Consider the following 24,006-nt stretch of genomic DNA (forward strand, 5'->3'; position numbering starts at 1 on the left):
CATGGGAATTGCCCATTGGAAGTTGAAACTTCCTGGATAATTCCCGCGGAATCCTTGCATTGTGACCTCTGAGGGGTAAGTCCCAAGGTACGACCATCCGGAGGTTGGAAGATCTGGGCCTGCATAATAGAAAGCTTGTTTTCTCATGTCCTTTCACATTTTAATTCCAATATACAAGTCCATTCTTCATTGAAGAAAGTTAATGTACTTTATTATCTCAGTCTCTTCATCGGCAGTTTTTATCTTCTGCCCTTTGTGCTGCAAATTTTCTGTGTTTCGATCCAAACATCATAATGGAAAGCAGAATTTTTTTTTGCTAATCATGGCATTTTCCTCCATGTAAATTTTTCATAATCAGAATTATTTATAGACTTGAGGCCTATTAATAAACATCACTTTTTTTTCTTCTCTGCCGATGCTGCCAGACCTGCTGAGTTTTTCCAGGTAATTCTGTTTTTGTTTTGGATTTCCAGCATCCGCAGTCCGCAGTAGTTTTTTGTTTTTAATCACTTAAATCTCCTCATTCAAATGTCGGATGTGAGCAATGCCATCGGAGACCCACCAATATTTTGAAAGCGTGACTTACATTTTTGAAGTGTGACCAAGTTTGACACCCTATGAATGGGCCAAAACTTTTTTTTTAAATTCTAGAGGTAGATCTGTGTAGAGCATGGCAACAGCATCTAGATACCTGTATACAGTAAGTAGATTCGGAGATTTGAATTTCAGATGGACCCTGACCGGTAGCTGAAATAAATTATTTCATATCCTTGCATATGGTATTAAATTTGGAATATAATTTTAAAATTGATGCTGCTGTCGGTTTCCTATGGTGAATGTAAGGGCCATTTCATTGTCCTTCACTAAGTCCCTTTGTTCAAACATAATACTGGAAAATAAATTTTATTTGGAGAAAAATTAAAGAAAAATCAGGGTCCCTAGACCCAACTAAGTTTCATTTTAGCTGTCAGTTGAAGCAAAATTACAATCAAGGGAAAGCTGTAACTCCAAGATAAGTTTGTGATTTTTGATTGAGTTGCTTTGTCTTTCTGTCTGTACAGCTCGGTGCCTTGTTGGGATGCCCTTCTGCAATGGCTTCAAGTCATAGCTCCCCAGCGGTGCTTCGACCAAGCAGCAGCGATGGAAAATTCAAAAAAGAAATGGACCCATCTAAAAAACCCTTCAAAGCTGTTCGATCATTGCCCGATGTCTGTCCCAAGGAACCAACAGGTAACCCAATTTTAGTTCTGATTTTTCCCTTCGCTGTCTCCAGTGTCTATTTGCCATGAATGCTCACTCAGAACCATATAGGTAATTTGGGGTACTCTGATGTTGGGAATTCCAGGCGTAAACCTGTTATGTTTCACAGAAATTTTAAAAAAGCATATGAAGGAAGGTGACATAGATCGTTTAAGTGAGTGGGCAAAGATCTGGCAAATGGAGTATAATGTGGGCAAATGTGAAATTGTCCATTTTGGCAGGAAGAATTAAAAAGAAGCTTATTATCTAAATGGTGAGAAGTTGCAGAGCTCTTGAGATTCAGGGGGATCTGGGTGTCCTAGTGCATGAATCACAAAAGGTTAGTATGCAGGTACAGCAAGTAATTAGGAAAGCTAATAGAATGTTATGGGTTATTGTGAGGGGAATTGATTACAAAAGGAGGGAGGTTATGCTTCAGTTGTACAGGGCATTGGTGAGACCACATCTGGAGTATTGTGTACAGTACTGGTCTCCATATTTAAAGAAAGCTGTAAATGTATTAGAAGCAGCTCAAAGAAGGTTTATTAGACAAATACCAGAAATGGGCAGGTTGTCTTGTGAGGAAAAGCTGGACAGGTTAGGCTTGTATCCACTGGAATTTAGAAGAATAAGAGGTGACTTAATTGAAACCTTTAAGATCTTGAGGGGTCTTGACAGGGTGGATGTAGAGAGGATGTTTCCTCTTGTCGGAGAACCTACAACTAGGGGGGTCACTGTTTAAAAATAAGGAGTCGCCCATTTAAGGCAGAGATAAGGGTTATGAGCCTTTGGAACTCTCTTCCTCAAAAGGCGGTGGAAGCAGAGTCTTTGGCTATTTTTAAGGCAGATGTGATATATTCTTGATTAACAAGGGGGTGAAAGGTTATTGGAGGTAGGTGGGAATGTGGAGTTGAGGTTACAATCGGATTAGCCATGATATTATTGAATGGCGGAGCAGGCTCGAGGGGCCGAGTGGCCTACTCCTGCTCCTAATTCATATGTATGTTCGTATGATAGGGGAATTGGAATAAGGGGACATCTGTTTCTGAGCTGGCACAGGACATCTGTTTCTGAGCAGGATCAACCTACTAAGCTGTAAAATTCAATGTATCGTTGGCTCTTTCAAAGAGCCAGCACAGGCACAATGGGCTGAATGGCAGCCTCCTGCACTATTATTCTATTCTGGTAATTTGTAGGTACTTAAAAATACAGCACTGCCCATGGCTATTCCATAAGCTTTCTTTGTGTAATTTATGTGGACTTACACTGAAGGAATCTATGTTCTTGAAATTCTGCAGTGAAGAAACCTTGAGAATTTAGATTAAATATTCATTTTTAATTAGCAGTCTTACTGATTTGAATCTATTGCTGTGTTTGCCAAGATTGGAAATTGCTCTAAAATTGACCCATGTTCGGTCTCATTCAATATAATTGAACTTGAACATGATACTGTAAACCAATCTGACCTTAGCCATGAGTTTGTAACCGTAGGTTGCCATGCCAGTACCTCTATTATATTTGCAGCCAGATGTATTACTTCTGTACTACTTATGTACTACATCTAGGAACAGTCTGACTGAGAGATCTGGTTATACCATCTGCACACTAACAGAGTGCCTACCTCTGTTAAAGCTGAAACAATTTTTAATCCATTATGATAGAAGTGCCTTCAATTAAAATTAGCTGATGGTGCGCAAGCACGAATATTTTCATTGTCAATATGACACTGTTCTAGTTTAGAGGTGTGTTCAGTGCTCATTAGTTTACAAATATTGTAATAACCCCAGTGAGACACACAATTCAATAATTTCTGATAAAGTAACTTGTATCCATTCCTTTGCACCAGTGTTGTTGCCTTCTATTTTAGTGCGTCCCAACATCAGATCCAATGTCATTTGCATAGGCCAGTTGAAAGGACCCAATTTGCATTCTTGCTTCAAATAAGCCTGCCTGTTCCCAGAGGAATGGTATAGTATGGGAAGCAAACGTGCTTTGAAGTGTGGGTGCAGCTTTCTTGTTAAAGTGCAATAATAGCTCCCATTTCTGATGGTGTCTTTATGTAGTGTTATTCAAATTCTTTACTGCTATCATTTGAGCAATGTATTCTGTCTTTCCAGGAGACTCTAGCAGCTTATGTGATAGTCCATCAGTGGTGGCAGATCAGCATAGGTGGACTGTTTATCATTCCAAAGTGAACCTTCCAGCAGCGTTGAATGACCCCAGATTGTCCAAAAGGGAATCTGATTTCTTCACAAAAACATGGGGACTGGATTTTATGGAGACCGAAGTTATGCCTTCCTTCTACCTCCCACCAATCACCAAGGAACACTTTGCATCCTATCTACAGGATATGACTTCTGTAAGGATTGGTAGAAGATAAACGTTACTTCAGCTTTTTGCAACACTTGCAGGAGAATTTTTCTCATTTTAAACATTACCATATTTTTAATCATCAGTTATTCGTAATCCACATCCTCCTGAATCATCCTTTTATAACTCTTTCTGAAAAGCCGTATATTTGATAAAAGTTGTAGGATGTTAATGAAGGCAGCTTGCTTGGCAGAATTGAACTCCATGATTCTTTTGAGCAATTCAAGTCCTAAGCCAAAAAAACAACTAAATATTTTTATTACCCTGTACAGTATTTCAATAATTTAAGTTTTGAGCATTGTTTCTTGCAATTGTTAAACCTCATTTAATGTGATTCTCATTCCTAGCGACAAAAGATTCATGAGAAGTGCAAGAAAACATGCCCGCTTAAGGATGGACTACACCAAACACTCGCACCTGTTGTACACAGCCATGGTGAGAACATGTCAATTCGATTTCTTTGTAAAATGTTTGAAAAAATCAGGACATTTGCTTTTCATGGCTGTGAATTCACTGTTTTTGCAAGTAAGCATTGAGCTGTAGAAAAGAGAGATAAATTTGAGTTGTCAGCTATGTTAGACCAGGGGTTGAAAATCCTTTTCAGGATAGCTGTAGTTTTATTTTGTTGTATATTACAACATAATGATTTTTAGAAATTTGTGAGGCATCCTGATTACATATTATGCAGACCATATCAAAATTAATTGAAATGTCAGCTTATGTTTAAATGCAGCAAGTTAAAGAAAGGCGTAATCTGGGAAAGTGTTTTGTTCATTCCTGACACAGGCTGATCTTTTGTTTAATTCTTGGACAGCTGCCTGTGCTGCACCCGGCAACTGGGAATAGGCAGGCTTATTTGAAGCAAGAATGCAAATTGGGTCCTTTCAACTGGTCTGCTGTTTTCAGTTTTTCTGCATGATATTCGTGCAATCCCAGTTACTATTTGATCTGTTTCAGCTGCTCTCTGAGCCAGTGCTTTTATTTCCACCCCCTCCCAATTATAGCATTTTTCTATTAAACCTGATTTCTCCTTTATAAAACACCCTGCATCAAACATGATTTATGGCCCCCAGTTGACTTGTGTTTCTCTCTTGTTTCCCTTTAAAACATATTTCTGTTTCTTCTCCCGTTTGCTTAACTCATTGTATGTGCTTAACTCGTTGCATGGGTTTTAAACTAAATAGAGGGGGTGAGGGTTCTGGAAAGGGGAAATGTAGGCTTACAAAGCAAAAGGATATGGCAGCATCGCAGGACAGGTATTTAGGTAATGATACACAGAGTGTGTGTGACAGAAAGGGACAGGGTGTACAAACGTTAAAAAAAAAAACAGCAGCAAATAGGGCCAAAGGGGGAAAAATTGGTAAAAAGCCAAACTTAATGCCTGTTTACTTAAATGCACATAATGTTCGGAACAAAATAAATGAATTAACAACACAAATAGAGGTTAATGGGTATGATCTTATAGCCATTATGGTTACAAGGAGATCAAAGCTGGGAACTAAATATTCAGGGTCATGTGACTTTTCGAAAGGGCAGGCAGGAAGGAAAGGCTGGTGGGGTAGTTTTGTTAGTACAAGATGGAATAAGTACGATAGCAAGAAATGATCTTGGATCGGAAGATGTAGAATCCATTGGGTGGAGGTAAGAAATAACAAGAGGAAGATGACACTGGTGAGAATTTTCTATAGCTCCCTAACTGTAGCTATATTTAGGACAGAGAATAAATCAGGAGATAATGAGGGTATGTAAAAAAGGCAGTACATTAATCATGGGTGACTTTAATCTTCATGTAGATTGGAAAAATCAAATTGGCAGAGGTAGCCACGAGCAAGAATTCAAAGAGTGTATTCGGGACAGTTTCCTAGAACAATATGTTGTGGATCCAACCAGGGATCAGGCTATTTTGGATCTGGTAATGTGTAATAAAACAGGTTTAATAAATGATCTCAGAGTAAAAGATCCCCTAGAAAACAGTGACCATAACATGGTAGAATTTAGCATTCAGTTTGAGAGGGAGAAACTTGGGTTGGAAACAACTGTGCTGAACTTAAATAAGGGTAATTACAAAGGATTGGGGGCAAAGTTGGCTGGAGTGGACTGAGAAAGGATTTTAGCAGAAAAGATGGTTGATGAACAATGGCAGACCTTGAAGAAAATAGTTCATGACTGACAACAAGATATACCCCAGTGAGGAAGAAGGATTCTACGAAGGGGATAAACCAAGCATGGTTAACCAAGGAAGTTAAGGATAGTATCAAATTGAAAGAAAAATATATAATGTGGCAAAGATTAGTGGTAAGCCAGAGGATTGGGAAAGTTTTAAAAACCAACAAAAGATGACCAAAAAATAATAAAGCAGAAGAAAATAAACTTTGATGGAAAACTAGCAGTAAAAACGGACAGTAAGAGCTTCTTTAAATATATAGAAAGGAAGAGAGAGGCCAAAGTGAATGTAGACCCCTTAGAGAATGAGGCTGAGGAAATAATAGGGAACCAGGAAATGGCAGAGGAATTGAATTAATACTTTGCATCAGCCTTCACGGTAGAAGACACTAATACCATTCCAAAAACACTAAATAATCAAGGGGCAAAAGTACCAGGGAAACTAATGGGGCTAAAGGCTGATAGGTTTCCTGGACCTGATGGGTTGCATCCTAAGATATTAAAGGAAGTAGCTACAAAGATAATGGATGCACTGGTATTAATCTTCCAAGAATCCTTAGATTCTGGAAACTTCCCAGAGGATTGGAAAATTGCCAGTGTAACACCCTTATTTAAGGGAGGAAGACAAAAAAACATAACTATAGGCCAGTTAGCTTAACATCCGTCATTGGGAAAATGTTAGAGTATTATAAAGGATGTAATAGCAGAGAGCATTTAGAACTGCATAATATAATCAGAGTCAGCATGGCTTCATGAAGGGGAAGTCACACCTGACAAATTTATTAGAATTCGTTGAGAAGGTAACAAGTAGGATAGATAAAGGGGAACCAAAGATGTAATATATTTGGATTTCCAAAAGGCGTTCCTTAAGGTACTGCACATAAGGCTACTTAATAAGATAAGAGGCCATGGTGTTGAGGGTAGTATATTAGCATGGATAGAGGATTGGCTAGCTAATAGAAGACAGAGTTGGGATCAGGGGGGCATTTTCAGGAACGCAACCTCCAACTAGTGGAGTGCCACAGGGATCAGTGCTTGGGCCACAATTATTTACAATATATATGAATGACTTAGATGAGGGAAGTGAATGTACTATCACTAAGTTTGTGGATGACACACAAATAGTTGGGAAGGCAAGTGGTGAGGATGACAAAGAGTCAAATGGACAGGTTAAGTGAGTGGGCAAAAACTTGGCAGATGGAATATAATGTGGGAAAATGTGAGGTTATGCACTTGGCAGGAAGAATAGAGGAGCTGAATATTATTTAACTGGAGGAAGACTGCAGAAAGCTGCAGCACAGAGGGATTTGGGGTCCTTGTGCATGAATCACAAAAAGCTACCATACATTTCAGCAGGTAATAGGGAAGGCAAATGGAGTGTTGGCCTTTATTTCAAAGGGAATGGAGTATAAAATAGGGAAGTCTTGCTAAAACAAGGCACTAGTTAGACCACACCTAGAATACTGTGAACAGTTTTGGTCCCCTTATCTAAAGAAAGATTTATTGGCATTGGAGGCAGTCCAGAGAAGGTTCACTAGGTTGATTCCGGATATGGAAGGATTTTCTTATGAGGAGAGGTTGAGTAGGTTGGGCTTGTACACATTGGAGTTTAGAAGAATGAGAGGTGACCTTATTGAAACATATAAGATTCTTAGGCGGCTTGACAGGGTAGATGCTGAGAGGTTGTTTCCCCTTGTGGGAGAGTCTAGAACCATAATCTCAGAGTAAGGGGTCGCTCATTTAAGACAGAGGAGGAGGAATTTCTTCTCTGAGAGTTGTTAATCTGTGGAATCCTTTACCGCAGAGGGCTGTGGAGGCTGGGTCGTTAAGTATATTCGAGGCTGAGATAGACAGATTTTCAATCAGTAAGGGAATCAAGGGTAATGGGGAAAAGTCAGGAAAATGGAATTGAGGATTATCAGATCAGCCATGATCTCATTGAATGGCGGAGCAGACTTGATTGGCCAAATGGCCTACTTCTGCTCTGACGTCTTATCATCTTTCTTTCACCTGTTTGCCTGAAGTTTAATTTCACTTAGGGCAGAATTTTACAGCCCCTCCCGCCAGTGGGATTTTCCAGTCCGGACGAAGTCAATGGACTTTTGAACGGCTCGCTGCATTTTCTGGCTCTGCCCCTGTAAAATTCTGCCCTTAGTACTACTGTCATGATATTTCTTGTTCCCTTTGAACTGTTGGTCCCTCAAGATTTATATATTAGATAAGCTTTCCATTCATTTTAACTTTCCTCCATTGTTCCCTTTGACCTTGATTTGCTTCTAAATTTAAACCACTGTACTTAAACCTCTGTGATAGTGATCTGCACTGTCATAGCCACCTTTCCCACACCCCTTGCAATGGCTATGTTTAAAATGGGCTGGAACAAAAACAAAAATACCTGGAAAAACTCAGCAGGTCTGGCAGCATCTGCGGAGAGGAACACAGTTAACGTTTCGAGTCCGAATGACCCTTCAACAGAACTAAGTAAAAATAGAAGAGAGGTGAAATATAAGCTGGTTTAAGGGTGGGGGGACGGTGGGACAAGAAGAGCTGGATAGAGGGCCAGTGATAGATGGAGATAACCAAAAGATGTTACAGACAAAAGGACAAAGACGTGTTGAAGGTGGTGATATTATCTAAAGGAATGTGCTAATTAAGGGTAGAAAGCAGGACAAGCAAGGTACAGATAGTCCTAGTGGGGGTAGGGTGGGGTGAAGGAATCGAAAAAGGCTAAAAGGTAGAGATAAAACAATGGATGGAAATACATTTAAAAATAATGAAAATAGATGGGAAAAGGAAAATCTATGTAAATTATTGGGGGAAAAAAGAGGGGGAATCGGAAAGGGCGTGGGGATGGGGGAGAGAGTTCATGATCTAAAATTGTTGAACTCAATATTCAGACCGGAAGGCTGTAAAGTGCCTAGTCGGAAGATGAGGTGCTGTTCCTCCGGTTTGCGTTGAGCTTCACTAGAACATTGCAGCAGGCCAAGGATAGACATGTGGGCATGAGAGCAGGGTGGAGTGTTGAAATGGCAAGCGACAGGGAGGTCTGGGTAATGCTTGCGGACAGACCGAAGGTGTTCTGCAAAGCGGTCACCCAGTCTGCGTTTGGTCTCTCCAATGTAGAGGAAACCGCATTGGGAGCAACAAATTCAGTAGACTAAATTGAGGGAAATGCAAGTGAAATGCTGCTTCACTTGAAAGGAGTGTTTGGGCCCTTGGACGGTGAGGAGAGGGGAAGTAAAAGGGCAGGTGTTGCACCTTCTGTGGTTGCATGGGAAGGTGCCGTGGGAGGGGGTTGAGGTGTAGGGGGTGATGGAGGAGTGGACCAGGGTGTCCCGGAGGGAACGATCCCTTTGGAATGCCACCGGGGGGGGGGTGAAGGGAAGATGTGTTTGGTGGTGGCATCATGCTGAAGTTGGCGGAAATGGCGGAGGATGATCCTTTGAATGCGGAAGCTGGTGGGGTGATAAGTGAGGACAAGGGGGACCCTATCATGTTTCTGGGAGGGAGAAGAAGGTGTGAGGGCGGATGCGCAGGCGATGGGCCGGACACAGTTGAGGGCCCTGTCAACCACCGTGGGTGGAAAACCTCGGTTAAGGAAGAAGGAGGACATGTCAGAGGAGCTGTTTTTGAAAGTGGCGTCATCAGAACAGATGCGACGGAGGCGAAGGAACTGAGAGAATGGGATGGAGTCTTTACAAGAAGCGGGGTGTGAGGAGCTGTAGTCGAGGTAGCTGTGGGAGTCGGTAGGCTTGTAATGACTATTGGTGGACAGTCTATCACCAGAAATTGAGACAGAGAGGTCAAGGAAGGGGAGGGAAGTGTCAGAGATGGACCATGTGAGGGTGATAGAGGGGTGGAAATTGGAAGCAAAATTGATAAATTTTTCAAGATCCAGACGAGAGCATGAAGCAGCACCGAAGCAATCATCGATGTACTGAAAAAAGAGTTGTGGGAGGTGGCCTGAGTAGGACTGGAACAAGGAATGTTCCACATACCCCATAAAGAGACAGGCATTACTGGGGCCCATGCGGGTACCCATAGCCACACCTTTTATTTGGAGAAAGTGAGAGGAGTTTAAGGAGAAATTGTTCAGTGTGAGAACAAGTTCAGCCAGACGGAGGAGAGTAGTGGTGGATGGGGATTGTTCGGGCCTCCGTTCGAAGAAGAAGCAGAGAGCCATCAGACCATCCCGATGGGGGATGGAGGTGTGGAGGGATTGGATGTCCATGGTGAAGAAGAGGCGGTTGGGGCCAGGGAACTGGAAATTCTTGCTATGATGTACGGTGTCAGAGGAATCACGGATGTAGGTGGGAAGGGACTGGACGAGGGGAGAGAGAATGGAGTCAAGACAGCAAGAAATGAGTTCTGTGGGGCAGGAACAGGCTGACACGGGACAGTCGTGTTTGTGGATTTTGGGTAGGAGGTAGAAGCGGTCCGTCCAAGGTTGGGAGACTATCAGGTTGGAAGCTGTGGAAGGAAGATCTCCAGAGGAGATGAGGTCAGTAACAGTCCTAGAAACAATGGCTTGATGTTGTGGTGGGGTCATGGTCCAGGGGGAGGTAGGAGGAAGTGTCTGCGAGTTGACGGTCAGCCTCTGCAAGGTAGAGGTCAGTGCACCAGACAACAACAGCACCACACTTGTCAGCAGGTTTGATGACAATGTCAGGGTTGGACCTGAGAGAACGAAGTGCAGCAAGTTCAGAGAGGTAGAAGCGGGCCGTCCAAGGTTGGGACACTATCAGGTTGGAAGCTGTGGAAGGAAGATCTCCAGAGGAGATGAGGTCAGTAACAGTCCTAGAAACAATGGCTTGATGTTCAGTGGTGGGGTCATGGTCCAGGGGGAGGTAGGAGGAAGTGTCTGCGAGTTGACGGTCAGCCTCTGCAAGGTAGAGGTCAGTGCGCCAGACAACAACAGCACCACACTTGTCAGCGGGTTTGATGACAATGTCAGGGTTGGACCTGAGAGAACGGAGTGCAGCAAGTTCAGATAGAGACAGGTTAGAGTGGATGAGAGGAGCAGAGAAATTGAGACGACTAATGTCACACCGACAGTTCTCAACGAAAAGATCAAGAGAAGGTAAGAATCCAGAGGGAGGGGTCCAGGTGGAGGGAGAATATTGGAGGTGGGTAAAAGGATCTGTTGAACGGGGAGAGGACTCCTGCCCAAATTTTTTAAAATGGGCTGGTGCTTGTATTGGCTAAAGGACAATGATCATTAACTATTGACATCAGTTCTAAACTTGCTGGTTATAGCAACTTACTCGTTCCCGCCTTTTTAAACTGATTATTGTATAAGTGAAGTGCATGTGAAAAACTGATGCATGTTTTTATAATTATATTTATATTTAACAAAAACCGCACCTTCTTGCAACATAATCGCAGCAGCTGAAATTTAGTACTTTAGTTAGGTGTTAGGTTGTTTAAATTACACAGAATTACATAGAATCTACAGCAGGAAAACTGGCCATTGGGCCCAACTAATCTGTTTCTACTCCACACTAGTCTCCCCCCATTCCATTTACCTACTCTGCCTTTCAGAATATCTTTCTATTCCTTTTCCTCTCATATGCTCATCTAGCTTCCTTTTGAAAGCGTCTTAGACTATTTGTCACAGCCACTTCCTATGGTAAAAAAAAAACAGAATTACCTGGAAAAACTCAGCAGGTCTGGCAGCTTCGGTGGAGAAGAAAAGAGTCGACTTTTCGAGTCCACATGACCCTTCAACAGAACTGTTCAACCAGTTCTGTTGAAGGGTCATGTGGACTCGAAACGTCGACTCTTTTCTTCTCCACCGATGCTGCCAGACCTGCTGAGTTTTTCCAGGTAATTCTGTTTTTGTTTTGGATTTCCAGCATCCGCAGTAGTTTTTTGTTTTTTTCACTTCCTATGGTAGCGAGTTCCACATTCTAAACATCAAATAAAGCAATTTCTCTGAATTTCATGATTGAATTTATTAGTAACTATCTTATATTTATGGCTTTTACCTTATATTTATAGCCCTAGTTTTGGATTCTCCCACAAATGACTCTGGAGCTTGGGGATCTTGGTCAATCTAGGGCCTGTCAGTAAAAAGATTCATTTAGGTAGTTATTTGGAAAGCTGCAGCAGCTGATGGGCGATGAAGATTCCTGCTAAATAATGCTACAACAATATTCCGGCCATTTGTGTTTTTTTTATATTTATTCTTTCATGGGATGTGGGTGTCACTGGCAAGGCCAACAATTGTCGCCCATCCCTAATTGCCCTTGAACTGAGTGGCTTACTTGGCCATTTCAGAGGGCAACCACATTATGGTGGGTCAGGAGTCGCATGTAGGCCAGACCAGGTAAGAACGGCAGATTTCCTTCCCTAAAAGGTATTAGTGAACCGGATGGGTTTATGCAAAAATCGATGATAATTGTCATGGTTACCATCACTAGACTAGCTTTCAATTCCAGATTTCTTTTTTATTTTTATTTAATTTCCATCAGCTGCCATGGTGGGATTTGAACCCACGTCACCAGAGTATTAGCCTGGGACTTTAGCTAGATTACTAGTCAAGTGACATTACCACTACACAACTGTCTCATCTCAAGGTATAAGTTTTATTGTAATAGTAGAGAGAATCTCATTGTTTTGAGAAATCCTTTGTGTGGATTTGGATTACCAGTGAATACATATATTGTGATTTTAATGGAGCTGCATTCATTTCATTGCAGACAGATCAAGAACAGATTTGGATCAAGTACCTAAGGTAACACACAGTATCCAGGACCTCTTTCCATAATGTCCTTTACTTCACTAATATGCAGAAACTGACATGACCAATACATTCCAGATGTGCATTTTATTCCCTTGAAATGACTTTAATAATACCACATTACTGCCACTAGGGCTTTGAAAGAGCAACTACTCACCGCACAGTGAGTGCTTTGCTATAAACAAGTTATATGGTGTTTGGAGGAGAAAAGGAATGATAATTTTTTTAATTGAAGAATATAAGCTGTGTTGCTATTTGATGTCACCTAACATTTAATTTACTTGTGGTCTATAGTTCCCTCACAGCCATTTATTATTTGTTATTTAAACAGAAACTGAACTGTTGGGCTAAAAGATTTTGAAAATGCTTTCTTTATTTATTTTACCTTTCACTTTACAGATATTTCTGAAGTCAGACTTTGCTCTGGAAGATACGCTAACATTTTCTACTGTCTTGCCCTGGTCACATTTCAGTGGCCAACATGGAGCTGGTGGAAAGGGGGCTCGTGATGGCACATCGTCAAGGTTATTGCAAGAAAAGGTATCCAAATCAACAGCTTATGTTTCTTTAGAGAAAATTCTGCCATTCTAGTGCTCTTGTTTTACTTCAGGTATAGTAGTCCGCATCAGCAGAAATTGGTAGTGACCCCCAACTCACCCACTCAGTATAATTAAAAGGTTACTGACCTGAAATGTTAACTCTGTTTCTCTCTCCACAGATGCTGTTTGAACAGCTGAGTATTCTCAGCATTTTCTGTTTTGATTATAGTGGAATGAGCATGCTACTTTTATGTAGAGCTAGCTTAAATGATGCCCCTGTAGTTCAATTTTTGTAAAAAGGTTAATGAAATTCAGTTGCATAATTATATATAAGTGTAGACAGCCGACGAGTTGCCAATCATTAAGGGCTCAGATGATCAAGACACAAAAGTCCTCCCCAATATGCATATTCAACAAAGCATCTAGGGAGTGATTTGAATCTTTTATAAGCCATTGTGCTATCTCATTCAGAAAGTTGATGGAAATGCTATCCAGAAATGGAAACTAAAAGAATGGATTCATTGAGTATTCATAAATTACTTTACGGCCTTTTCTGTTGCCTGTGACAATTCTCATTTGAGAGCAGGTGCAGGACCAATTCCTGGAACTTCCCTCAAGATCAGAACACAGTCTGTTTGACTATAAATTTATAATTCAGGCAACTCTTGGCTCTTGTTCACTGAATTTATTTAGCACTAGGTTTCCTCAGTATGTACTGACCCACCTCTTTGAAGGTCAGGCCTTTGCCTCAAAGTTGGAAGAGGCCCATTTTCATCACCCCCATAACTTGCTATATTACCCAAGTCTTTCGATGTAAAGTGGAAGATGTCCAATATCTGGGAGATTTAAGTTGTACTCTTTGATTATTCATTAGCACAGGTATTTAAAGATTGTAAATTTACATTTCACACCCTCCACCGGAGATCTCACAATTATTTCCAGAATATTTGGAACTAGAAAACTGCACACTAGTCAATCTCCTTGGCAGATGTGAAATCTGTGCTCCAGTAGCTGGTTTAGAGTTGAGGAAGTCCCTTTCTGTCAAAAGTGGAGGATGATGCCTAGGAAAGGCATTTACAGTTACAGATAGAATTGGGACGAGGAATGAAAACCAGCTTGGCAACAATTTAGTGGGAATGACATTGAGACAACAGGAGATGTAAGCTGTGGGTGAAGATTTGGGGCATGAGGGAAGAATGGAAATAAACTCGAGGGATGAGGTTCAGGGCTATATGGCTTGATTAGGAAGGGGAGGAAGAAGTATAGGCTACTAAATAGATGGCCTCCCTCTTGGTGAAAAGGAAGTTTATGAGCTCCTCTTGCTTGTTAGAGCTGAACAGAGAGGAGTTTAAGGAGGCGGTGGATAGTGGGTGAAAAATAAGTACCAGGTAGTTATCTTTTGTCTCCAGGGTGATCCTACAGTAGTGATGGTTGTGGCAAAGGAGAGCATAATACGATCCAATCAGATCTAGTAATAGCTCATCTAGTGTGCCAGACTTGTTCAAGTCTACAATTTCGGACTAAAAGGAGAGAAAGTGGAAGCTAAATCGTTGGTTCGGGTGTAGCTAGCACATTATGTCCAATTTTGGGTGCCCTACTTTAGGAAGGATGTCAAGGCCATCAGTTGAGATTTACTAAAGCTGGGGAGTGAGGGCTTTTTGTTATGAAGAGAGATTGGAGAAGCAGGGAAGGTTAACAGAGCTGATAGAGGTATTCAAAATAATGAGATTCCTAAAATAAATTGAGGAAAGGCGATTAACAGTCCAGGTCTGTTGGTCCCTAAGTCATTAACTAGAGGCAAAAATTTAAGCAGCAGAAAGGGGAAGCTTAGAAGAATTTATTTTCAATGCAGTGGAATATTAAGGCATGGAATATTCTACCAGAAACTGAAGGAGAGTCTGCAATCATTTTTAAAAGGGAACTGGATAGATATTTAAAAAAGAAACATTTGAAAGGGCATGGTATTATTTCAGAGTGCAGTTGTGATGGACCAAATGGCTGCCACCTTGTTGTAAAATTTTATGATTCTAATGGATAATGCATTTTGTTTTGCAGTTAACCCATTATTTGGACATAGTGGAAGTGAATATAGCGCACCAGATTTCTCTCCGTTCTGATGCCTTTTTCCATGCTATGACCTCTCAACATGAATTGCAGGACTACCTCACTAAGACCTCGCAAGCTGTAAAAATGCTTCGTGATAAAATTGCCCAGATTGACAAAGTAATGTGCGAAGGATCTTTGCAAATATTGAGACTTGCTGTGACTAGAAATAACTGTGTAAAAATGTATAATAAACTAAAGTTAATGGCCACCGTTCACCAAACACAGCCTACCGTACAGTTATTGCTGTCCACTTCTGAGTTTGTTGGGGCACTGGACCTTATTGCAACTACACAGGAGGTGCTACAACAGGAGCTTCAAGGGATTCATAGTTTCAGGTAGGTGATGGTACAAAGCTCACTTTTCGATAACCATATTGCATGTATTTTCTGCACACTTGGCTCTTATTATGCTTAGCTCTATTAAAAAGTAAAAATATGAATGCAGGAACTCTGATTTAAAAACAGAAAATGTTGAAAATGCAAAGCAGGGCCATTAGTATTTGAAAGAGAAAGCAGATTAATAGTCCAGGTGAGACCCTTCCCCTAAGAAATTCAGTCCGGCTGGAGAAGCCCCACGATAGAACTTGATTTAAAACTGGAGGGAGGCACCATCAGAGCTCGCAAATTCAGGCAAGCTGATGATGTTCAGAAAGATGCAGCTAATGGATGTAAAAGCCTATTAATGTGTCTATTTTAAAATGCAGGAAAGAGGTGTGGCCATGTATAATGGTCATGCATAGAAGGGAGACAGAAGACTGCTGCCATGGCTCACACCTGATTAAAATTCAGAGGATCAATTGATAGGAATAAGTTTCGATTGAAAATCTGAGGATCGACTCTGGAGGGGGGTAGTTGCTGTCACTTCATAAGGCCTTTGCGTAATAATTCTTTTGGTAAATACAGGAAATAATTTGTTTTTAAGTTGTGCTGTCAAGTCATCATTCTGTGTGAACACATTTAAGTGACCCATGAATTGGGCCCATTTCAACTTTAAGAAAACACTGGCAAGTATTTTTTAGTTCTGCCTCAGGCATTCTTGTGCATATTATTAATGACTACATTGTTACTACAGTGAAACATGGATAACTTTGTGGTAAGCATGTAAGTGTAGAATTTCAGTGCATAGCACCAATTTATTTACTGCTGTTAGCTGGTTTGGAATGTGCCCATGGTGAATAAAACTCGTGAAATTAATGAATTTGCTGTAGATTGGAATGTCATGCTTCATCCAAAGTCAGCTGTATTTGTCTAAGTTTTTTTCTTTAGTAACTGAAATTTCTACTGATTAAAGCAAGATTTTAATCATTTGCATGTTTGAGGCACAGACTGGTGCAGACACTAAAGTACTTGCAAGAACCCATCACAAAACACTAAATTTAATGTTTGCAGAGATGTTGCGTTGCTAGACCTAAAGAGCCTTCCTCTCACAATTATATGGCACCTCAAAGCTATAAATTTACCACATCTCACACCAGCCTCTGCCAAACCCCAGGCCACCCTCCACAATGGTGCACAACCAAAGAATCCCCCCTCTGGGCTCAGCCCCTTTGTTTCAGAACATATAAGTTCAGACATTCTCAGTGTAACCACCACTGGAGTGTGACCTCAACGGGCTGAGAGAGTTTGGTGAGCTGAGAGAATTTGGTGAGGAGGGGAGGGAGGTATTGCTTTGCTTTTTCTAACTTTTTCACCCTGTAGGAATCAATTCTTGCTCTACTTCAGGGGAAGAAGCTAGCTGTTTGGTGAGTATCCGGTAAGTGGTTAAGGTCTATTCTATTCGTAAGATTCAAAATAGTCCAGGAATTTTGGTAACATTAATAGCTACGGAAAAGAAAATAAATAGTTGAATAAAATAATTAAGTAATTAATTAAAGCACAGAAGTATGGCTGGACAGGTGATGTATCATAGCTGCAGCATGTGGGAGCTCCTGGATGCCAGGGTGAACCAGGGTGCAAATGTCTGCAGCTGAGGAGCTACGGCTCAGAGTCATTGAGCTGGAGGCTGAGCTGCGGACAATGCAGCACATCAGGGAGGGGGAAAGTTACCTGGATGCCTTGTACCAGGAGGTGATCACATCCCTTACATAGGGTCTTCTGATTTGGAAGGTGGTCAGGGGACAGGAAGGTGTGACTGCAGATGAGGCAGGCGAGGGGACCCAGGGTGCAGGAGTGTCAGCCTCTGCAATTGTCCAACACGTTTGAGGTTCTTTTTCAGCTTGTTGGATGGGAGAAGGAGCTGCAGAGTCGATGACCTGACTGGCCATGACACTGTGGTACAGGAAGCCATTCAGGTGGGGAAAGCAAAAAGGAATGTTGTGGTGGTAGGGGACAGTATGGTAAGGGGATTGGCACTTTTTTCTGTAGCAAAGAGTGAGTGTGCAGGTGGCTTTATTGCATCACTGGTGCCAGGGTTTGGGACATTTGCTCAGGTCTGGAGAGGAACTTACAGTGGGAGGGGGAGGATCCAGTTGTTGCGGTCCATGTAGGTACTAATAACATAGGCGGGACGAGGAAGGAGGTTCTTCATGGTCAGTATGAGAAGCTGGGCACCAAATTAAAAAGCAGAACCTCAAAGGTAATAATCTCTGGTTTGTTACCTGAGTCATGTGCAAATTGGCATCAGGCAAATAAGGTTAGGTGAAATGAATGTGTGGCTCTAAGACTTGTGTGGTAGAAGTAGGTTCTGGTTTGTGAGGCACTGGCACCAGCACTGGGGAAAGTGGAGGCTGTACCGTTGGGATGGTCTACACCTGAACATTGCTGAAGCTGGTGTTCTAGCGAGCCGCATAACTAGGAAAGTAGAGAGGGTTTTGAACTAAATAGTGAGGGTAAAGGATCAAATTTGGGAAGATGTAGTAAATCAAAGAGTGGAGACAATAATATGGGAAATGATAAACAGAACATGACAGGAAGGGACAGAGTGTACAAATCTAAGAGTAAATCAGCAGAAAAGGCTAGAGGTTACAAAAATAATAAAAGGACAAAACTAAAGGCTCTGTATCTAAATGCACATAGCATTTGAAATAAAACAAATGAACTGATGGTGCAAATAACAGGGCACTTAGAATAATTCAAGACAACTGGGCAGAGTCAACATGATTTTGTGAAAGGGAAACCATGTTTAATTTATTGAAGTTCTTTGAAGAAGTCACATGTGCTGTGGATAAAGGGGAACTAGTGGCTGTTCTGTGCTTAGATTTCCAGAAGGCATTTGATAAGGTGCCACATCAAAGGTTATTGCGGAAAATAAAAGCCACTGGTGTAGGGGGTAACATATTGGCATGGATAGAAGATTGGCTAGCTAACAGGAAACAGAGAATAGGCATAAATGGGTCTTTTTCTGGTTGGTGGGATGTAATGAGTGATGTGCCACAGGGATCAGTGCTGGGTCCTCAACTTATTACAATCTATTTAAGTGACTTGGATGAAAGGACCAAAGGTATGGTTGCTAAATTTGCTGCTGATGCAAAGATAGGTTGGAAAGTAAGTTGTGAAGAGGACTTAAGGAGGCTACAAAGTGACATAGATAGATTAAGTGAGTGGGCAACTATTTGGCGAATGGAGTATAATGTGGGCAAAGATGAAATTGTCCATTTTGGCAGGATGAATAAAAAAGCTTATTATCTAAATGGTAGAGATTGCACAGCTCTGAGGTTCAGAGGGATCTGGGTGTCCGAGTGCATGAATCACAAAAGGTTAGTCTGCAGGTACAGCAAGTAATTAGGAAAGCTAATAGAATGTTGTTGTTTATTGTGAGGGGAATTGACTACAAAAGCAAGGAGGTTATGCTTCAGTTACACAGGGCACTGGTGAGACCATGCCTGGAGTACTGTGTATAGTATTGGTCTCCTTATTTAAGGAAATATGTAAATGCGTTAAAATCAGTTCAGAGAAGGTTCACTATACTAAGGGAATGGTCAGGTTGTCTAATGAGGAAAGATTGGACAGGGTTAGGCTTGTATCCACTGGAGTTTAGAAGATTGAGGCAACTGGATTGAAACCTTTAAGATCCTGAGGGTTCTTGACAGGGTGTACGTGGAGATGATGTTTCCTCTTGTGGGAGAATCTAGAACTAGGCGTCACAGTTTAAAAATAAGGGTTCACCCATTTAAGACAGATGAGAATTTTTTTCTGAGGGCTGTGAGCCTTTGGAACTCTTTCCCTCAAAAACCAGGGGAAGCAGAGTCTCTGCTTTTAAGGCAGAGCTAGATAGATTCTTGATTAACAAGGGGATGAAAGGCTATCATTGAGAATGTGGAGTGGAAGTTACAATTAGATCAGCCATGATCTTATTGAATGGTGGAGCAGGCTTGAGGGGCCGACTCCTTATTCGTATATTCACATGCCAGCAACCCCACCAAAGATGCTATCAAAGCTCAGGACTGCTGCCAGTTGAGCTAAACTCCATTCCCCATACCCTGTTCTGCTAACTATGGACATCTAATTGCATCCAGCACATCTTGTAAACTTTTTTGCTCTGTATGCTCTTTGTTAGTGTATTTTCTATGCTGAATTAAGCATTGTCTGCCATGTTGGCTTGATTGCCGGGCTCGCTGCTAAGCTAGAACATTGAAAAGTATAAGATGAACTCCAGAACGTGAACGTGAAATTTAGATTGATGTTCCAGAGGAATACTGAGGTGCCCTCCCATTAGCCAGATGTTAAACTTGTGACCTTTCCAGTAGGTATTAAAGATGTCATGCTACTACTTGGTTAGTGAGTTTTCTAGGTATCTTCATTAACATTCCTGCCTCAACCGATTAACTGCTTAATTACCATTTTGTTTTTTGTGGGATCTTCCTGTGTGTAATATTTGCTTCCATAATTCACAATAATTAATTTAATTGGTATTTTGAGCTATTGAAAAAACACATGGTAAGCAAATGCAAATTTTTATTTAAAATTGCTGCCAAATAAAATATCAGACAGAATAACTTTTGGATCCAGTATTTTTTTCCAATGCTTCAGGAATTAATTTAAGGAGAGGGGGTAGGTGATATTTTGTGCTAAAATGGACTTGGTTTCCTGACAACATTTCAATGCTGCAATTTCCTGTTCTACATTCTGTCTCGCTACAGCTCTTTACAACTTTAAGAATTATCCCAAAGAACCATTCATTGATCAAGCACCTTGTCACGCCACCAAATCTCCCCCTTGCTGCTTCAGACAGTTTTCTTTGCCTCTTGTGTAGTGCCTTGTAATGTTTCTTTACATTAAACATACTGGGGGGAATGTCCTGATATTCTACATAAATAGATGTGTGTTTCTTACTGAAATAAGGTCGTGAGTGAATGCTCTCCTCTCGCCTTTCATTACTTTCTCCCACTCATTTCTGACGCTGCAGACTTGTGATGGAGGTTGATTCCACGGGCGACTGGGATCTTGTATCTTGTCCAAATGACCATTCTTTATATTTATTGTCAGTAGATTGTTTGACTGGAAGCATCACATCGGAGCCTGATTCTTTTCCCACATTTATGCACTCCTGGCAGGGATTGCTGAATAACAATCAGGATCTCTGGGTGATTTCTGTTTTCCTTCCTTTTTGTCAGATGGGCACTCTGGCCAGTTGTAGCACCCTTAATGCAGGTTAACTCACCATAAATCAGGGATTGAACTTGGTACCTTCCTATATTGTGTGACTCAGTACAATGGACGGTTGAGTATTTGAATTGAGTAGATGTCTTTTAAGGGAGTTATGAGCAGCTGTTTGCAGGAGATGAAGATGTAATCTTGTGTGTGTATGTTTGTACTTTGTTGCTAATCATCTCTCTGTGTTTTTCACCCTTGGGTTGGGTTTTTTAAATTCTCTCATGGGATGTAGAAGTCACTGGCAAGGCCAGCGTTTGTTGCCCATCCCTAATTGGGATTTTATAGGGATTGTTCACTTATTGAATCAGCCACGTTGCTGTGGGACTGGAGTCACATGTAGGCCAGACTAGGTAAGGATGGCAGATTTCCTTCTCTAAAGGGCATTAGTGAACCAGATGGGTTTCCGACAGTCGATGTCAGTTTCATTACTGAGACTAGCTAGTAATCAATTGAATTTAGAATCCGCCAGCTGTCATGGTGGGATTTGAACCCATGTTCCCAGGGCATTAGCCTGAGCTCTAGATTACTAGTCTAGTGACATTACCACTACGCCACCATCTCCCGTTGTAGAGTTTATTTGGAATAAGCGATTCTCTAAAACAAGTCACCTTCCTTAATTTTCTGCATTGTAAATCTTGACTCGGGATTGTACAGCTCAGGAGGAGACCATGTGGCCCTTTGTATTGTGCAGGGCTCTGAAAGCTGTCTGGTAGCAACCCCTGCCTTCCCCCATCTTCTATTTTTTGTTTTTCAAATATTTATGTGCTTTCCTTTTAGGGTTCTACTTTCTATGGGCTATTTTCAAATCCTATAAATCTTCAGATGTGTTTATTTTTGCACCATCAGGAGGTTACTGGTAAATATTAATATCAGACACATCCCTTGCTTCAGTTCCACATTGAGAATTCAGGGATGGGACTGGAAGGCGAGTGCCTTGTTCATGGTCATTGAGGCTGCTGCATCCATAATCATTTCGCTCATCTTACCAATGAAACAGAAAACTGAAATTCTAATAGGTTGTCGAATTCTGTATTTATTGTAAATTTCCTGATTTCTGCCAGTGGTTCTCATAATGGAAGTTTCAGAATGACCAATCAATTCCTTTGTGTCTACTGAAAGCTGCCTCACATCAGCATAGGGTGTATTAAATCTGTACAGGTTTATTGATGTGAATACCCTGTATATCCACTATCTTATAACCTATTATGTACTGCTGAGGGATTACCTTTTAATAGAAACATGATATACCGGTAATAATTTGTAAATTAAATGGACTTGGTTAAATTGTACATCACCCTTTCCAAAAGGCAGCTCACAAACAAAAATTGAAGTTGTGCAGATCATATTTTATTATATTAATTAAATGAGTTATAGACAGGGAGGTTTCTTATATAATTCTCTGGTGAATTTATTTGTGCTTGAGGCATGTTTGTTTCAGAAATATTTCCACACTCGCGTTGGTAAGGTTGCTTTCTTTCCATTTTTCAGGCATCTTGGTTCACAACTGTGTGAGTTGGAAAGACTGATAGATAAAATGATGATAGCAGATTTCGCTACCTATGCTCATAGTGACTTAAATAGACCGCTGGAAGATGACCAATTGTTAGAGGAGGTATGTGAAAGCACGTAATTTAGTTTTACTAAATTCTCCTTGATTTCACAACTAAATGTTTTAAGTCTTCAGTTATATTTCAGAGATTTGACAAAGTAAATGCTTCAGCCTGTTGGATTCCATATCCAGCAAGACTGCTGTGAGGCTGATAGAGTTGCTGAAATGTTTGATCAGGCAACAGCCAGTAATTTGGAGCTGGATTGGCAAACACATGGTGGAAATGTTGGAAAATGGTCAAAATGTCAGCTTTTCATTATAATCATTGCCTTCAAGAAGTGGATGCAGTAGTAAGGATATAATTTACCAGAAAATGCTGATGTAGGGGAGGACAGTTTAAAAGGTTCATAATCTTAGCTACAGACCTTTGTTCATGAAGGTGGGACTGCATTGTATAATTTTGAGAGTCAATAATTTGCAGGTTCTAAAAATAAAATGCCAGAAATAAAATTTTAAAAATCAATACACAGGATAAGGAAAAACCTGCAGTAGTAGTGGAGTTCTTCTGAGGTCAGATTCAAGAGACATTGTCAGGAATGGAGTAGAGGCAGTTTTATTTATTGTATAATTTACTCTCTGTCCGATCTGGGAATGCTTAAAGCTGACACATGGAGAAGAGCAAAAATGAGTTGTTCAGTCAGCAGCACTGGTGATCTCTCTCCTCAAGTGAACATAACTGCAACTGAATTTCACTCCATTTAACGGACAGTGGGGTGGTGGTGGCAGGGGGTGATGTCCAATATCCACCTGATTTATTTATCAAGTGACCAAATTAAATGGGCTGTTTATAATGAGATGAGTTTTTTATTATAATAATCTGCACAACATTTAAACTTGCCTTTTATCCCATAGGAAAGGGTGCAATATATGTAAGGAAGATTATACAACATCGTACTCCTGACTGCATATTAACTTGCCACCTTGATTGCTTTTCCCGTTCTTCCCATTTATTTCTTTTCTGAATGCTGGGTATAGTTCTAAAGACATTGGCAGATCTCCAGTATCTTCTTTGGGTGGATATCCTTTAATTATGTGCTTAGACAGTGCGTGTTATTTATCTGTTAAATTACCCAATGCACATCTGAGCCAATCCAGTTCAGCTGTAAGAAGCATTCAGTCTCTAGAATGTTTCAGGCATTGTTTCAGTTCTTTTAGATGGTGCTGTCCAGCAGCGTGATTTTTAGAAGGCTATGGTTGTAGTGTCGACGACCAGAATGGAGCAGTTACAGATCAAGATGACCCTTCTTTGTAAATGAATTTCAGCTTGAGGTTTTCCGGATTTCATCAAACTATAATTAATGATGTTTCATGCAGTGAAATTCCAAATATTGTCAACATTTCACTGTACTTTCTCCCAACCCAATAATTTTTTTTTTCCTAATGACTGCTTTTGCTTTTAATACATTTAAGGAAAGTTCTATCCTATCTCGAGCACGGTGTGAAGATTGAGAACTTTCGAGAACAGCCTGCTCAGTATAAGGCGAGATTAAATTGCCCAGTAAATATATTTATTCTTTTTTTAAGGAACGACTGGTATCTTTAGTATTTGGGTTGCTAAGACAAAGGAAGCTAGACTTTCTGGACATCTATCATGAAGAGATGATTGCAGCTGCAAAAAACATAATTAAACAGGTACGCTTTATTTCC

General features: G+C 40.9%; 1 protein-coding gene across 1 annotated transcript in view; it reads left to right on the plus strand.

Annotated features, from left to right (window-relative positions):
- Positions 1-277: 277 nt before the first annotated feature.
- vps54 (VPS54 subunit of GARP complex) overlaps positions 278-24,006 on the plus strand; it is an 80,762-nt gene continuing 57,033 nt past the window's right edge. The window contains exons 1-8 of the mRNA XM_078556528.1: positions 278-1,230; positions 3,357-3,598; positions 3,957-4,044; positions 12,474-12,508; positions 12,914-13,054; positions 15,109-15,494; positions 22,239-22,362; positions 23,884-23,991. Coding sequence (XP_078412654.1) covers positions 1,092-1,230; positions 3,357-3,598; positions 3,957-4,044; positions 12,474-12,508; positions 12,914-13,054; positions 15,109-15,494; positions 22,239-22,362; positions 23,884-23,991 — 1,263 coding nt within the window. The 5' untranslated portion in view covers positions 278-1,091. The remainder of the gene's footprint in view (positions 1,231-3,356; positions 3,599-3,956; positions 4,045-12,473; positions 12,509-12,913; positions 13,055-15,108; positions 15,495-22,238; positions 22,363-23,883; positions 23,992-24,006) is intronic.

Source organism: Cetorhinus maximus, chromosome 14, assembly GCF_964194155.1.
Source record: "Cetorhinus maximus chromosome 14, sCetMax3.hap1.1, whole genome shotgun sequence".
NCBI lineage: Eukaryota > Metazoa > Chordata > Chondrichthyes > Lamniformes > Cetorhinidae > Cetorhinus > Cetorhinus maximus.